This window comes from Bombus fervidus, chromosome 3 (assembly GCF_041682495.2).
Source record: "Bombus fervidus isolate BK054 chromosome 3, iyBomFerv1, whole genome shotgun sequence".
NCBI classification, from domain to species: Eukaryota; Metazoa; Arthropoda; class Insecta; order Hymenoptera; family Apidae; genus Bombus; species Bombus fervidus.
Window position 1 is genome coordinate 14,252,225 of NC_091519.1, and position 16,936 is coordinate 14,269,160.

General features: G+C 33.9%; 4 protein-coding genes and 1 long non-coding RNA gene across 13 annotated transcripts in view; 2 read left to right on the forward strand and 3 right to left on the reverse strand.

Annotated features, from left to right (window-relative positions):
- Positions 1–496: 496 nt before the first annotated feature.
- Med18 (mediator complex subunit 18) lies at positions 497–1,574 on the forward strand. Its single transcript, XM_071999831.1, has 2 exons — positions 497–919; positions 992–1,574. The coding sequence occupies exons 1-2, from the start codon at positions 717–719 to the stop codon at positions 1,437–1,439; spliced, it is 651 nt and encodes a 216-aa protein (XP_071855932.1). The 5' UTR covers positions 497–716; the 3' UTR covers positions 1,440–1,574.
- A 233-nt stretch (positions 1,575–1,807) lies between these two features.
- Positions 1,808–2,586, reverse strand: LOC139985422 (uncharacterized). The gene is made up of 2 exons (XR_011799410.1): positions 2,429–2,586; positions 1,808–2,335 (listed from the first exon to the last, which is right to left on the reverse strand). It is a non-coding gene; the product is annotated as an uncharacterized lncRNA (long non-coding RNA).
- On the forward strand, positions 2,045–7,533 carry LOC139985418 (RNA-binding protein 1-like). 7 transcript variants are annotated; one of them, XR_011799406.1, is made up of 8 exons: positions 2,045–2,200; positions 2,911–3,124; positions 3,296–3,385; positions 3,945–3,992; positions 4,128–4,175; positions 5,283–5,458; positions 6,544–6,630; positions 6,963–7,533. XR_011799406.1 is itself a non-coding variant. In XM_071999832.1 (7 exons), the coding sequence occupies exons 2-7, from the start codon at positions 2,916–2,918 to the stop codon at positions 6,964–6,966; spliced, it is 486 nt and encodes a 161-aa protein (XP_071855933.1). In that variant the 5' UTR covers positions 2,045–2,200; positions 2,911–2,915; the 3' UTR covers positions 6,967–7,533. The 7 variants fall into 7 exon arrangements, 4 of the variants coding, with proteins under 4 accessions (XP_071855933.1, XP_071855935.1, XP_071855934.1 ...); XR_011799407.1 differs by lacking the exon at positions 3,945–3,992; XM_071999832.1 differs by lacking the exon at positions 5,283–5,458.
- Positions 7,534–7,625: 92 nt separating this feature from the next.
- Positions 7,626–11,433, reverse strand: LOC139985409 (SET and MYND domain-containing protein 4). Its single transcript, XM_071999816.1, has 7 exons — positions 10,660–11,433; positions 9,790–10,318; positions 9,144–9,466; positions 8,772–8,980; positions 8,517–8,641; positions 8,179–8,388; positions 7,626–8,097 (listed from the first exon to the last, which is right to left on the reverse strand). Exons 1-7 carry the CDS (start codon positions 10,970–10,972, stop codon positions 7,776–7,778), a joined length of 2,031 nt encoding a protein of 676 aa, XP_071855917.1. The 5' UTR covers positions 10,973–11,433; the 3' UTR covers positions 7,626–7,775.
- A 143-nt stretch (positions 11,434–11,576) lies between these two features.
- LOC139985414 (aquaporin AQPAn.G) overlaps positions 11,577–16,936 on the reverse strand; it is a 33,802-nt gene continuing 28,442 nt past the window's right edge. For all 3 annotated transcript variants that reach the window (XM_071999824.1, XM_071999825.1, XM_071999826.1), the window contains 2 exons: positions 14,558–14,701; positions 11,577–12,967 (listed from right to left, as the gene is read on the reverse strand). In XM_071999824.1, coding sequence (XP_071855925.1) covers positions 12,569–12,967; positions 14,558–14,701 — 543 coding nt within the window. In that variant the 3' untranslated portion in view covers positions 11,577–12,568. The remainder of the gene's footprint in view (positions 12,968–14,557; positions 14,702–16,936) is intronic.

The window sequence follows — 16,936 nt, forward strand, 5'->3', positions numbered from 1 at the left end:
GTTTGTTTTAAGAAAACGGTATAACTAGTTTTTTAAATGCAATAGTAACCTAATTTCTTCTAATCGTAATAACACTATGGTTGTCAGTATTTCATATTATATTTTATAATGTTTAATAATTTTTATGTATTTTATAATTTTACTTCAATACATTTGTTTATAAATTATGGACGCATTTTGTCGACATAATTATTATAGAAAAAACTGTTCTTAATAAAAATTTGAGTAATTTACATTTCTTGTTCTTAGCCTTTTGATACATATTCGTGTACAAAAATATATACACATATATGTAATATTAAATTAATGACGGAGAAATTCAGATTATTACAAATATTTCAAAACGATGAGTTTTATTAATAAAATAATGATAGGAGTGGAAGAAAAAAGTGAAAGAGTTAAATACAGATTATTAACGTACATATAACAGCATACATGTATTTCTAAAAAATAAAACTGTTTTTTCTATTTCTATACCGCTATAATTCTGTGTGAAGTTAGCTGTTTATGAATTGAAAATTTTATGAACAGCTGTTACATGGAATAATATTTGCAATTGCATTATATGTATTAGATTATGTATTGAGAATTATTACTAATAAGAGTAATAAGCATTAAAGTTTTACATTAATCTATAAAAGTGAACATCTGTCAAACACTTTTCTATTCTGCAAAGACGAGAGATTTATTTCTAAGAAAAGTTTCTAACCTTAAAAATGAGTGCACCAATAAGTACAGCGATGGATAATTTAACAGCTGCAATTAGATCTAATATTATTCCAAATCAAGAATATTTATTGCAAGGATCTGTGTTAGACAGTGCTGTAGAAGTATTGCTTCATAGATTACGTGGTTTATGTGATAATGTAGATACTGGACCAGAAACCTTTAATGATCATGAAATGTGTTTTAGCATCAGGTATATAAAATAATTTTACAAATACTATTTTATTTATGAATCTACGACATTACTTAATGCTTTATATTTTAGAGGAGCTGAACAACCATTACTTTTACGTGTAAGAAGAGCATTAGATTATCAAGATATGCCATGGCAATTACGTTATATCGGTCAACCTGAATTGGGTGACAAGTCAAGACCTACAATCGTTAGAAGTAGCTTAGATATAGCAACTAGTAATACTGTTGTTGACTTTTTAACAGAACTTGGATGTAGGCTAGATTTTGAATATATTGCACGTGGTTATATGTTTCGTAAGGGTAGAATGAAGGTTACAGTTTCCAAAATATTTAAGATGGGACAACAGGGAAAAATACCTGAAAGTATGGAAGCAATATCTCAAAGTTATCTAGTGGAATTGAGTGTTTTAGCACCTAGTGGCCAAGATGCAATAGCTGAAGATATGAGAATTTTTGCAGAACAATTGAAACCCTTAGTACAGCTTGAAAAAATTGACTACAAAAGATTTGTTCATTAATATAAGAATTATAAACCAGTATTGAATTTCAAATTATATTTGTGTAAGTCTTTCTGTAGAATTGTATATATAAGGAAATTTTTTATAATTTAAACTATACGAGAAATAAAAATTGTTATATTTTCTATAATTAAATTATTATTCTTATATATTTTTTTCTTATATATTTTTACGTGTGACCTATACCATAAATTTAATTATTGTAGAGTAATATATATACGTATGATACGAGAAGAAACATGCATATTATATGAGTACATAGATATTCTATTGTTTATATGAAGTGAATCAATACAGAGTATTTATCGATTTTCATGAAAAATTATATGGCACTATTGTTGTTTTTAAATAAATAATTAAAAGCTTCCTTTGGTTATAAATGTACGTTATTGTTTAATGTATTAATTTCATTGCATAATATTTACAAGTAATCTATAATTAAAATATGAATATATATTTTAGATTTGTATTAACAATCTAAATATTACTCAAACAAATTAATATTTTTTAAGTACAGGATAGTAAACATTTAAAAGACATAATCATTGAATATTAATACGTGATCCTAAAGTAGAAATAAACTATCATTTGACTAGGAAGTAGAAAGCAATATACACCAATGCCATCTTAGAAAGGAGGCCACGGAAGAAGATTAACGCTACATACGCCACCATTTTGTGGACATTTCTACTTGTGCAGTACGAGCGAAGGGTTGTGTGTTACGAAACTACGAAATCCACTTAATCAACGTATACATTTAAGTAAGTAAAATATAATAATATTTTATCGAAATTAGATATGCACTTGTTTATTTGTACTTAATTTTGAAAATATTACGCGAAAATAAGAAAATTGCTTCAAAAATTCTATGGCGTCAGTTTTTGTTCCGACAAATTCTAAAATCTTTTTGTAATATTTATACATTTATGCGAATAAAATCGAAAACAAAATAATATTTGTATATAGCAACAATATTTCAAATAACATACGAGATCTACATTCCTGAATAAATTCCGAAATAATTAGTCCTCGTTACTGCAGTAAATTGAGAGCACAACATGGCGGTATACCGACTTTCCCTTTTTAGTATAATCGACTAACTTTTGTGACTGACTCGATTGTAGATTATTGAGGTTATTATATAAGATTAACTTGATTATGAAGCAGACACATGCAAAATACATATTGCTTTTTAGCTGTAAATATTGTATACAGCAGTATTATTTTTGTCACCGGTCGATATCTTTTTAGTATAGGTAAACTGACAGTGGGTGTCGATTTATTCTCATAGGCCGTAGGCCATAGGCTATTGAATTCGATAATATGTCCATCAAGGACACACTACCTATTTATATGAAATACTTCAATTATCAACACATACGTACTTAAACTATTGATTTATTAATCAAAACTTCTGTTGATAATTTAAAATTTATTTTGTTATTAATAAAAAAAAATTTCTTCTTTATAGACGCAATGTCACGTTATCGTGAATGGGATCCTTCATGTAAAGTTTACGTTGGTAATTTAGGAAACAGTGCTAGTAAACATGAAATTGAAAGTGCATTCAGTAAATATGGCCCACTAAGAAATGTGTGGGTTGCAAGAAAACCACCTGGTTTTGCATTTGTAGAATTTGAAGACCCACGAGATGCAGAAGATGCAGTTAGAGGGTTAGATGGAACGTAAGTGTTATGTAGTAATTATTGTGTGTGTACAAACACACACATAACACACATACCTGTATATGGTTGTATATTGTATATATACATATTGTGTATATATAATTCATATGTAATAACAGTTTTATGAATTTTAACAATAAAAATCGTTTTGTATTTTTTATTATTTTTCAGACGCTGTTGTGGGACCAGAGTCCGAGTAGAAATGTCCTCAGGAAGAAGTAGGCGTGGAGGTGGAAGGAGATCAGGTCCAAGATATTCCAGGTAAGAAATCTTAAAATATTGAATATCCATGTTTTACAGCAACATTTGAGCTGCTGCAGATGACTAAGTGTCTCACCAAGTAGGTATTACAGTGCAGTTATCAAATAAGAATGTCAAGAAATGATGCACGGGTTTCGGTGAATTTTTTTTATGCACAGAGGATGTAAATTGTTTTTTTTTTTTAATTATTTTATATAGGAATGCAGATAGAATATATTATATACTATATTTATTTGATATTATCGCTCTTCTGGCTAGTACTCTTATGCAAATTGCAAATTAAAGATTTGATAAGTTGTAATGATAATTGAAGAAAAAGTTTCATTGAGCATCATAAAATATTTTTATATAAAATGTGAAAATTTACGAGGTTAGCCGAAGAGCAACCAAATACACTGCATGGGAAACCTAAACGGGAGATGCTAGGGTAAATTTTTAGTTATGGCAGAGGTAGCGATATCATATATAGCTCATTTTTTTCCCCATTGTAATCTCCTTGTGAATATGCTTAGCGAACAACAGGATTCACATACCATATATCTTTTTGACAAACTTATAGGTCCAGATCTTGCAGTCCTCGAAGGAGATCACTGGGTCGTTATCCAAGGTAAGATTTTCCTAGCCCTGTTAACCGTAATTTTCAGGTGCGAGTAGACAAAAGAAAGAAATCAAAGCGAAACATGGCGATTGGCAACATATGAGCAGTCTGAAACATACAACAGTTTTTCTTAATTTTTTTTAGGTCCTGGTCAAGAAGTCCACGCAGATCGCCGATAAGCCGATATTCTAGGTAATCCCCTCATGTTTCATAATTTTATCAAATTTTCAGGGCCTTACCAAGAACAGTCGATCTACAAATTGCAAGTAGGTATTTACAAGTACCGCTTGTATTGTGATCATCGCAATTTTGCACGCAGAATCACAATATATCATATAAAACATAGAATAATTCTGATCGAAATGTATTGAACACTGAGAATTGCGCAATTGTCACGATCGGCGGTCAAATATTGTTAATTGATTGGCATAAGTTGGAGAGGACAGGACTAAAAGAATAGATAGGCTGAGGACGAAGAAATAACTTAGAAAACTCAAAAAAGATAATCGAAAATTTGAGCTCCAGAATTAGTTGGCAACTACGATGCTAGTTTGGTGCATAAAGAGAAGCACCGGTGGCAGATAAAAGTAAATCATAGCGGTGTCTGGTGTTAATTTTACCAGTTTAAAACAATTTGTTTCTAGTGCTTATTGTGGTCTTATTATAGTATCTTATGAATTTTATTTTCTAAATGCTTGGAATTAAGTTATTTGGTATTCAAAACTATGATTTTAACAATGCATAGAAATTATGTAATAAGCAATCGCAGTTGATCATTTTATTTGAAAAATTTTGTTATCTATTCAGGTACCAAATTAAGTAGAAGTTACACATCCAATTTAATTAAATATTTCGTTATATAGTAAAAGATTTTGATATTAAAATTCACTAATGTGCAAATATCTCATGCACTTCGTATTTTGATCACATTTATTTATCGTACACGCATTGACGCAGTTTTTAATTGTTCTTATTACTTTTGGTGTATTAGTTGTACAAAGTCGAATTTTATTATTTTTTTAAAATACGGTTTCTTAGTATACTGCACCATGCGTTGCGATAAGTATATAACGGATAATTTGATACATCCATCATATAAATTTAATCAGATCAGTTGCAAGTAGAGTCTTTTGTACGCATTAGAGTGGGCAGTCTAGGATAATCGTAACGATAATATCACTGACGAGTGATACATGTGCAATTTTGTGAATTTGGATTAAGGAAAAAAGTCGTGTATACCAATAGTGGCCAGGAGTATGATAACTTTGATGGTTATATTGCTAAAACTGACGTTTGCAGATTCTACCAGCGTCAGCTCCTAGCTCTGCTCGTCTCCCCGCCACTACTACTACTACTGCTACTACTACTACTACAGCCACCGTGAAAAAAAGTCTAGCAATCAAAACTGAACAAAAAAAAAGCCTGCCTGCCCACTAACTTCCCAACCAGTCACCATCAGTCACCACCAGTCACCGGTAGGAGCCAAGTCGTCCGTCAGTTGACAGTCCGATGCTGTCCGTCAGTCCGTCTGTTCCCCTTCAAAAAGACTTCTTCGGGCTACCTCAACCTCTAGCGGCTAGGAGCATCGTGAATCCATCGAACAGCCGACGCGATATGAACGAATACTTCTGTCAAAATCTCGGCGCGTCAGTCCGTCCGTCCGTCCCAACTTCTACTACTACTACTACTACTGCTACTACTACTACTCGTCAACCATCACGTTAAACTTAGCCGACAACGCGACCGCCACTTCTCTTCGACTGAGCAAAGCAAAATGATCACCACCTACACACCATCCCACCACCACCCAACCAAGTACCACCACCACCAACCACCACTACATGTTCACAGTTGTCTGGTATTTCACCGATTTTCAAAGATTTTTTATCTTTTTTTTTCTTTTTTTTTTGTCTAATTGATGGTGTCATGTTCTCTGCAGTCCAATGACAGTTTCTATTAATTAATTATGTTTATTCAACAGATTTTTAGCAAACGGAATAGAAGACACTGGTTAATATTTTTTTTTAATTGTTTTAGTGATATGTTGGTACACATTGGACCAGGGAACTGCCGCCTGTTACATAATATGTATTTATCAAGATATATATTTACATATATATCTGTAACAGTTGTAAAAATTTATTTTAACTAAATTAATCCTACTTTCGTTTATTGGTTTCTCATTATTGGTGAGATGTCATTTTGTATTAATTATTGTGTCTAACTAGTTTTATCACCCCTTAGGCAAATAGGAATTAGCCAGTCCTAATTCTATTACGGTTGCCTTGCGATCATTTTCGTACCTATGTGTTCAACGCACGACGTTCTGTTTCGTCTCATACATCATCTAATACAACCACGTTTAATTTTATATTATAATATTTTGGAGGAATATAGAGCATGATTTAGATGCGATCTTAGGTGGCATATATTTCAGAAAGTTAATACCATCTTAATGATAATGACACAAAACTTGAGACAAAATAGAACGTCGTGTATTAATAAATTGTTTTTCAAACTTTAATAAAAAGTGGTATAAAATGCTTTTTTAATATTTTAGGTCAAGATCCCGTAGCCCTCGAAGGAGATCACTGAGCCGTAGCCGTAGCCGAGACCGCCGTTCTCGTTCGGATTCCCGTGACAGACGGTACTAATATTACCACAAATTAAAAAAACAAACCAGAAAGAATATATGCATAGAAAAGTAGCAAAGATCGAATTTTGCACTTCCAACATAAAGAAAATTGTCATCGATTGTGTTTTTCTACTGTTCAACATGGAAGAAAGATGAAAGAAACTCATGAATATATAGCATTCCCAGTACTTCTTAACTAAACAAAGTTTTAGTGTTGCACGAATTCGCCTGTTCTATTCTCTTTACAATGAAATTCCCGGTTTCCAGTGCAAAAAAGCAATGTAGTGAATTTACATCGAGGAGCAAGTGTATATTTTCTAAATGTCTTTTCTATTTACTTACAGTTAGGTGCTAAAAGTGTTTGAGAGAACGGATCGACTAAATGTGCCGGATGGAAGATAAAGAAAACCGATTTTATATGTACATAAAAAAGATAATCGTTACCACGCGTACATATTCTATCGAAGCAATGATAATACGAGTAAAAGACATTCATAAGAGATATAAAATAATACACGTACATAATGTTTAGAATTTAAGTTGTTAACACTTTGTACACGCATAAAACGTTGCTTGTATGCGTAAAACTTAATTAGACATGTACCCAGGCGTGTGTAGTCGGTTTCACATGCACAACACATTTTCACAGACGCGTACACATGTATACAAAGGTATTGTACACGCAACAAAATTATTTGTGATGTAAACTATCGAGTATGATAAATCTCTTACGGAACGTACCCATTGCTTCAAAGTGTACGGGTGAGACAAAAAGAATTCGGTTGCAATTGAGGACAATTACTACGATAAGCATAACAGTGAGACGTTTTTCATGTAAAGAAGTTCATGAAGAAATAGAAGGAACGGCCGTTTTATGTTGTATTAATTATTTTGTACTCTTACGAATTTAAGACTTTAAAATAAAAATGTATGGTATAATTATTTTGGCTTTCCTATTGCAAATAGCAGTTTGATGTTCATTAATAGAAAACAATAAAGTATGGAAGTAATAGTACATCGGAGTCGTATATTTCATATCTCTTATCCCATTAAATATTCAGTTAAAAAAGAAATTATCACATATATATATATTGAAATTATTATACTTGGTTACATTTTCTTTGTTAAATTATTGATTTCATTGACGCAGTGAATTCTTAAATATAAGAAACGTTTCCTAAAGGAAGCATGCATAATCGAACACCTTGTTGACATAGATGATAATCTCTTATGGGTAAAGCAAGGGTTTCATCTAGAAGTTTTAAAATTTCTAAATAAGATTTTAATGCTTCTTGGTGCTTCCCTTCCTCCAGGTTTCTGGAAGCAGTTCTAAAAATGGCATCCGTGTCTTGTAACGCTTTTAAACCTTTGAAAATATTAGTATTCTTGCCACATTTGGAACATCCGATCATGAACTCGTTTGTGTCTGCTTTTATAGGTAGAACGTTTCCACATTCTTTACCAGTCTCGCACTTGAATCTAAAAAAAGATCGAAATATTTCATGCCTTTAATTTCGAGCCACAAAAGATTTGAAATAATCGTATCAAAATAAAGAATACCTTAGAATCGTTGGATCGATTTCTTCCAAAGTAGGCCAATGTGCTGTACATGCTTCACAGTTGCAATCGAACCAGTATTGAACTCTTAGTTTCCGTTTCCGTTCAGCTTCGGGAGTAGTTGTAAAAATTGGGCCGTAGTTTTCGGAGATTTCCTCTCCTGCTGGAATAGTGCGAATTGCTCGTACAACCATAGTGGTACCGATAAAATACCTATGTAGCCAGTGATGATTATTTACGATTTACTATTTCATAATTACTATCCTAGTAATTAAATTATGGACGATTGTTATTATGAATTTCATTTATGTTACAGTTCGCATTAATAGCTTTCTATTTACCTGATGATACCAGGATTGCACGAATGATTAAATAGTGAAACTGTCGAGTAAACACCCCCGCCAATAAATTTACTTTTAGCTTTTGCTAAAATATTGCTACCCTTTGGTACAACTAATTCCGATATCTGAGAATGAAATGTAAATGTATAAATGCTAAATATATAAAATATATAAAACTTTCGATTCTACATTTGATACTAGTTTTACTGGAAAAAAAAAAAAAAAAAAGGGAAAAAGAGAAATAACATGACTTACTTCATGAGCGTTAAATTGTATTAACATTAAATTATGTAGAATTAAACTGCCTATGTATAATTCACCATCGGAGGGTATCGCTTCCGCTGAATCTGGGGTTTTAACCCATTCGGGAAAGTAAGGGCTTCGTTTTAAAAGTCTCAATAGCCAAGTAGCTATATAAGTTCTATGGAAAAGATCTTCCGATGTTCTTTCTTCCTCGTGAGTTACTGTACAAAGAGAAACATAAATGGATATTGTGCATATATTTTTCTCAATGAATATCTATTAATAAACGTGTTTAATTAAAAACATCATGATATTAGATTTATTCCATCAAAAGGCGTTCTTTTCCCATTTTTGTACGACTGTAATAATCGATTAATTGATTACTTAATCCATAGATAGCTTCGAAGTCATCGTGTCGACGAGGTCGCCGTGTCGAAGTCTCGAATCTGCCCTTCGTAGCTTTAAGCTTATCTTTGAGCGTCAATAATTCATCGAAGGGTTTCTGAACGATTGCCTTTAAAGCTAAGAAGCAATTTACAGAAGTTTCCGAGAACCATAAGCTGGGTAGTATCATGCATTCGATTTTATGAATCTCGGCATCCTTGTTTCTGCAGGGAATACTACAGTAAGCCACGAAGTTGCACGTGTCGCAGCTAGTTGGTATCGGTACGAATATTTTCGTGAAACAATGATGACAATTGGTGAGTCTGCAATGAAATTATATAAGTCTTAATGTTAATCAAGTATAATTTCCAGCATCGTTTCTGAACAAGTCATTTGACAATTGAATGGAAATCTCGAATAAGGGTCTGTGGCACATTTTGGTCAATTTGGCTACAATTCCTGTCGATCGTTTTAATGCACACAGCTTGCAGATGTTTGGTCAGAAGGCAAATCAACGTTGAATACAAGAAGCACGTTAGGTGTTTGAAACTTATGAAACTTAAAACGCGTTAGTTTTTCCAGTGTTTCTCGAAACGTGCTAAACGTGCTTGGACTCTTTTCGAGGTTTCTATTCAATTAACCGCACCTGTATTCCGCCAACAAAACTGCACAATGTGGCTTTTCTATCACTAGCGTTTCCCCAGGTTCGATGTCTTTAGTAGCAACGGCGTGTCTACCTATGTTACCACCTTCATCCTTAATTTCAACCGCTTTGCTACAGGAAGGATACAGAGGATTGCAGTCCTCGATCTTTAGAGTCGTCTTTTTAGGCTCCCTAATCTCTTCTTTCTGAGGAATTTTCGACGTCTTCTGTGCCAGCCGATTACCCTTGTCTATCACAGCAAGCATAAGTCTAATGTCTGCCTCGAGCTTCTGTTTCTTGTCCAACGATAGTTTCGCAGTGTCTAATGCTTGCAAAGCGTTCCTGAATGCTAGCACAGCCTCGTCGTGTCTTTTTAATCCGAGCAAACATCTAGCGCGTCTTTCTTGAATTTTATAATGTAATTCGTGTGGATATCCGACGCGTAAAGCTTCTTCCGCGTCTGTTAGACCGTAACTGTACTCTTCTAGATGGTAAAGCGTTGCCGAACGATTCGCCAGTATAACTCCTAAGTCTGAGGAATAGTTCGCAATTGATTCGATCGTAGTTTTTAAAGCAAGGTAAAAATTCACATCGAATTTACGATTATATCAAAGATTCGAGACTTTCGCTGCCTGGTGTATCGCGCGATTGTCAAAGCTGAGGCGAAGATCAAGTTACGTTAAATTTAAAACGCATCGACATAATTTTAACATTGTTATAAAATCGGTGTGCGATGAACTGGGCGCGTTGACGGAATAGCTTAGGTAGAGATTGTGAAACGATCAATTTTACCGAAGCAAATAACGCGTAGAATGTTAACGTTTCAACAGCATTAGACGAATAGCAGCGATAGTATCAACGATCATCAATTACCTTTCCTAGGTGCTAGCAGAACCGCGTTCGAGTAATATCCTAGCGCTTTAATAAATTCACCACGTCCAAAATACTTGTTACCAATATCCTTAAGTTTCAGAGCTTTCTCGCTGTTCTTCAGCAATTCTCCCTCTTCAGTAACTCGCACAGGCAAATTATAAATCACTGGATAACGCAGTAGGAAACGGATCCTTTCCGAATTTTCATTCAGGGCTATGAATTTTTTCATATCCTGCGGAGTAACCGCAGTTTGGAGCGCCAGGAAATTTGACCGGAAGTAATCACTGACTCCGCTATCTTCCTCCCCCAACATTTTGTTCTACGCTTCCGATTAATTTTCTGTTGCACAAAATACTTTAATATTTTTCACGTACGTATATAGATAGCGTTCGATTCATGTGCGTTCACTGTAACACTTGTCGCAACTTCTTTTCATGGTTTACCGTACCGTTCTTGAGAGGACAGACGTTAACTAATTACCAATTATAGGTTTAAGGAAATCTTTCGTTTCGTTCGATGGTCCGTTTGATACGAGCAAATGATCTCGATTATTTTTCCAGTTGGTAATTTGCAATCGAATGACACGTTGCCGGTCGACGATGCTGGGACTTACTGGCATCACCCAAGCATCCAAAAACCACGTTCGTCTATTTCGGTACGTGCTATTTCTGCTGCTTCGAGCCGTAGATGTGTGCGATACAACGAGGAAGCTCGATGGGAGCATGTGTAATTAGCGTGTAATTAAATTGTTTTACAAACCGAGTCCTTTGATACGAACTTGTTGAGATTAGCGTTTGAAGCGGAGCCATTAATTGAGAGTCGTACTACTTGCATAGAGCATATTTGGAATTTTATTAGATACAAATTGTTCAAGCTGCCGATCAAAGAATTGTTTAAATAAATACTTTATACAAGCATAGTGTGCAATATGAACCATGTATTTATATGTGACATCTTACAAGTAAATGCAAGTACAATATGTACAAAACCTAAAGGGGGTACAAAATATATCGATACGACATGTACATGGATATCTTTGTTGTGATAAGATGAAAATCTATCGAACGAAATTGTATAGCGTTCATAATATGATACATATATGTATCCATAATAAATTTGATAAGTTACTATTAAAATTATCGATTAAAGTTAAATACATTTCATAAATTATTCGGATAAATACAGATTATGTACCTAGAACATTTAGAGCGTATTAATTCTTTTCTCTTATCGTCATTAAAAATATGATAAATATTAAACAGATATACTTCATTAATTATACTATTAACAATAACAAAATCTATTCTAAACAAGATGTTGTTTAAGTTTCTCATTCGAATAATATATATCTTTCGTAGATCATTGCATGCAAAGTACATAAGAAAAAATTAACGTCAAACGCGGTCAAATATATTGCAAAATGATTTGCGTTTACATCGTTTAATTTCGTTGAATTTTAATTGACTCGTTTCTTGATTCTTCCTCCAACGATCGAAATGCAAAAAACTGAAACGTATAAATATACCCTGTCTCGTCAATTATAAGTAGTATCTAAAACAATGCAAGGATTTAGTTTACTAAACATCTAATTGTACTAAATACTTGTTAAAAGATTACTCAGACTATAAACAGAACGTCCATTTCTTTCTCAGTTTAAAATATTCGATCAGTCGTGTTTTGTTTTGCAAAAATACCTTATCGTCAATTTCCGATATGAATTAAACCGAACGATATCTTCTCCTATTTCTTTTTTCCTTTTTTTTCGCGAAAAGCACCATTTAAACTTTCTTTAATACGTCAAATGCAGTAAATTTCCATTCAGCAGATATCAACATGATTTTTGACTTGTTTCTTTCGTTTACAGGAAACAGGTCCACATCGTAAGCGATATTTACGTTCGATTCTGTTGTTAGAAGTCGTAAGAAGCTTCATCGTCCATCGTTTTATGTCTGAACGCCAATTTGTACAAGGCACCGGCGATACAGGCTCCGAGGATCGGTCCGACCCAATAGATCCACAGATCGTCCCATTTACCAAGGACGATCGCAGGACCTAACGACCTAGCCGGGTTCATGCTACTTCCTGTTACAGGTACAGCAGCCATGTGAGCCACGGTGATGGTCAATCCGATCGCCAAAGGCGCCCATCCTTTTGTGTCGGTTCTCTTGGGATCTGTTACTGCGTGGATAACTAGAAGTAGCAGGAATGTAACAATCGCTTCCATGAAGATGCCTTGCATTTGGTTGACCAGTAAGCCCAAATTTGTGGCTCCTAAGCCCTTATTTGCCGCTTCAACAGGGATCAATAGCTGCAAATAATTACATTCACTTTGAAGGTATTACAATATGTACCGTATACTATGATACTACGAATATATCATAACATGTACTGTATATGGCATACGGATAAATGTTGTAAGAGAATGGGCGACAGTAGCGGGTGTTCAAGCTAATGACGCGTAATGCGTAGATTTTAGACTGTGGATTTTGATTTTGATGCAATTATGAGTAAAATATTCATACTTGGTTTCCATTTTTTAAATTATTCCCACAAAAATATGAAATTGCATATATATTCGCTAAACTAGTAATGTAAAAGGTATGGAGGAATGTTAGACGTAAGAAATATTAAATTAAGTTGTTTCTTCATTTTACTCTTTATTTATTGCAAGCGAAGGTCCTATTTATCTATAAACCTATCTATTTATAATCTATAATCTATGGATCATTTTTAAGGCATCCTCAGCAATAATAATTTGAACCATTTCAATCGTCTTGGATAATTTTATAAATATACTTCGAATACGAATATAAATTTATTATATTTAATTTACATAGATATAGATATTACAAATTTCCTTTTAGAAATTTCAATGGATCTTTCGCGGGTTTCGTTTCGTTTCGTTAGGGCATATATACTAAAATGACGATCGACGATCAGTTAAAAGAATGATTCGATGCTGTTTCGATCACGTCAATTAGTACTGTTAGCATGGGACATTATGTCAAAGCCGAAAAAGGTAACTATACTCGTTTCTCAATTGTACAGTTTTTATTGGATAATTATAGCCGCGGTTCTTTCAATGGATTCTGGTTTTCGACAACTACATACAGTCCAGCAACTGTAATTGTAGGCTTAATGGCTATCACATTGCATTATGTAATTTAATGCGACAGTATTTCAGATATAAGCACGTTCTAACAATTATACTTTATCCTAGTTTAAAGAAAGAAACTTATTTACTGTTGGCCATTATTTAAAGAACAAAAGTATGCAAAAAATACACGGGAAAGTGTAATATCGATGAAATTGTCGTACATTTATTTTGAAAGATCCGTCGATGAATTTGTTTCTTTTCTCATGCTTAATATTTTAATATATTACGTTTTGAAAAGTAATCAAATATTGTATTCGTTTGCGAATCGTGAGATATAGATCTATGAATTGTAAGATATATACCAACAAAGGCTAATCATCGAAATTGACGGCTATGCATGTCTATATGAATTAACTGTCACGAATGGATCAGGCATAATGCATACCTGTAATTTCTTTGAGTCGTTATTTTCTGATGTAATGAATGTCGGCAAACAAATGATAAAACCTTGACCTTTGAATTAAAACGACGTTTTAATTAAAATCAGGCGACTAAAAAGCTTTGTTGGATAATTACAGGACAAAGAACAATTCTCAGACTGTATCTACATTTGCGATATACACACGTGCAACTTACAAACAGGTTTAAAAAATAAAGATTAAAGAATTATTTGGTAGGCTATAATATTGCTGGTAATGAGAATTCAATCAACGGTAAAAGTGCTAATTAGTAATAATGATTGGTTATCGGTTGAATAAAAAATTCAAAGTCGTTTTTTTTATGAATTTTTGTTGACTTTACCTTTAAAATTCCTGAACCTGCGATTGCTCCGCAACACTGACAAACTATGTAACAAATCGTCTTTAGAAAGCTGCAATTCCCGCTTACTAAAAGTCCCATAGATACCGCTGGATTCACGTGACATCCTGAAATCGGACCTAATACCTGCAACAAAAAGAATATGCGCTTGAATAAGCCATTGTAAACTATAATAATATATAATTTAGAGTTAGAAGTTCAGGTAACTTCCTGTAGATCTATGACAGATTCGGCAAATATTTACAAAAAATCTAGTGATATTTCGCAAAGGGGCAAAGTGTTCTAGCTTGTTATCAGATTTCTAAGCAACCGTGTACACCTGAATGATTCACTCGAGTAGTTCTAGAAACAGGTAACACGCGTGCACATGTTACGTGAAAAGATAATACGTCCGTGCTCTGAAATCTGCCCGTCAAAGTAACCGCGTTTATCTCCGCAAGAAATTCCTTAATTCTAATTCAAATTTCACAATTTCTGGAGCATGGCCGACCGGCGTACATACAGTCAGCCACGAAAGTCTACGTACGCCTATCGAATTTCGTGTATCTGACTCACCAAAGAAACTGAAAACTCACTTTGACGCGATATTATTTATATTTATATATGAACGAGATCATTAATGTATTTCCGCAAGAAATTACAAAAATTCAAACATTTAACTCGGAAAAATCTTAAGATAAAATTACATGAGAAATTACAAAACCTTTGATTTCATCGATGCCAAGGAGATACCGGGCCATTATTGATGATTACGCAGGGAGGTGGAGGCTGCAAGATATTCATATAATATTAAGTCTAAGTTATTTTCGCAACATTGTATTTTATATCTTTTTAATCCTTTTTTTTGTTTTTTTTTTTTCTAGTAAAGATGAACCTGAATAAATTCTGTTACATTCGAATAATATCTGTTTTAACGTATCGAGACAATTATATAATAAACTTTTTATTATTAATTCTATACTTGGGGGATATACGTAGACTTTCGCGACTGACTGTATGCATACTCGCGGTGAAATCAAAGTGCTATCGTCGGATCCATGACCACTTTTACAAAATGTTGGTTTGGAAGCTGAGGTCATCGAGGAATCGTCAGAAATTCGAAGAATGATCGTGTGATGGGAATTACGATTGTAAATCTGAATTCTGTTTCAAAAAGCGGGCCATTTTCGAGGCGCAACCGTGTCGCTTCGAGCCCTTGAAACCGCGTGTGTGACTCTGTATATCTTGCATGGCAACAGTCGCCCTTAATTCACGTTGCAAACTCGAGGCAATAAATGCGCGCGTATGCGTGTTCCTTTGTAAGTAGTATAAATGACGAACGAGTTTAAGAAAGATTGACGTAATGCGATTGATTTGTACGTCCTTTTTTGCAGCGCAAAGTATACAATCCTCTTTGGCGCGAATAGTCGGAGAAATTGATTCATAAACGTGCCGATGAGACGAAATGAAGCTCATTTATTATCGATAGAACGATATATATATATAAGTATATTAAGAATTCAACAAATATAATTAGAAGATATAATTAGAATAATAATTAGAATAATAATTAGAATTATCGGTATTGATGAGATATGTCTTTGGTATCGATACAAAAATATTTATTGAGAAACTATGAACGTTGCGTATTTATGTTAACCAAATTAGTAAAGATTTTCCTGTATGTAAATGGCTTCCTTATTTCTCACGAGCAAATATCAAAGTATGATACGTCGTAGATTAGCCGGCAGAGTAAGAGCAAATACGTCGCAGACTCTGCGACGACAGTCAGCCTGCCGGAAATGTTTGTGGTGGTATCGTGACAGAAACCAGTTGGAAGAAGCTGAGATTCCGAACGAAATCGAGTAGTGAGAAAATAAGTTACAAGAGGAAAGACTGAGACGGATGAAAGACGCTAGTTGGAGAGTCAATTTACAAAGAAGGAAAAGATTCTCGTCCGATCCTCCTCTCCAAAGATTGATCGCGTGCTTCGGTAGAACATGAAAATAAACTTGACAAATATTCTCGAATGTTCGGTTTATAAAAATTCAGCTTTTTTTAATGACCCCTAATCTACAAGTCTATAAGGCGAAAAGGTGCGACGGAACAAGCTAATAAAAGGTAATAAAATTGTTTTTTTTTTTCGGTTCTTTTTACATAATTAAAGAGAAAACGGGAGGAAGAGTACGATTCGAAGAAAAGATAGCAGATCGGAACAGTAAAACCATAAAATGGTCCTTTCTTTCTATATTTTAAACTTGTACCGTGATTACACGATATATTTGTGATTCTTCGGCTTTCAATCGTGTCGTTTAATACTCGCATTGTCTCGCGTCCCGATGTTTTGTGAACATAGTCAGTTTGCTTCTTCAGGAACAAAAC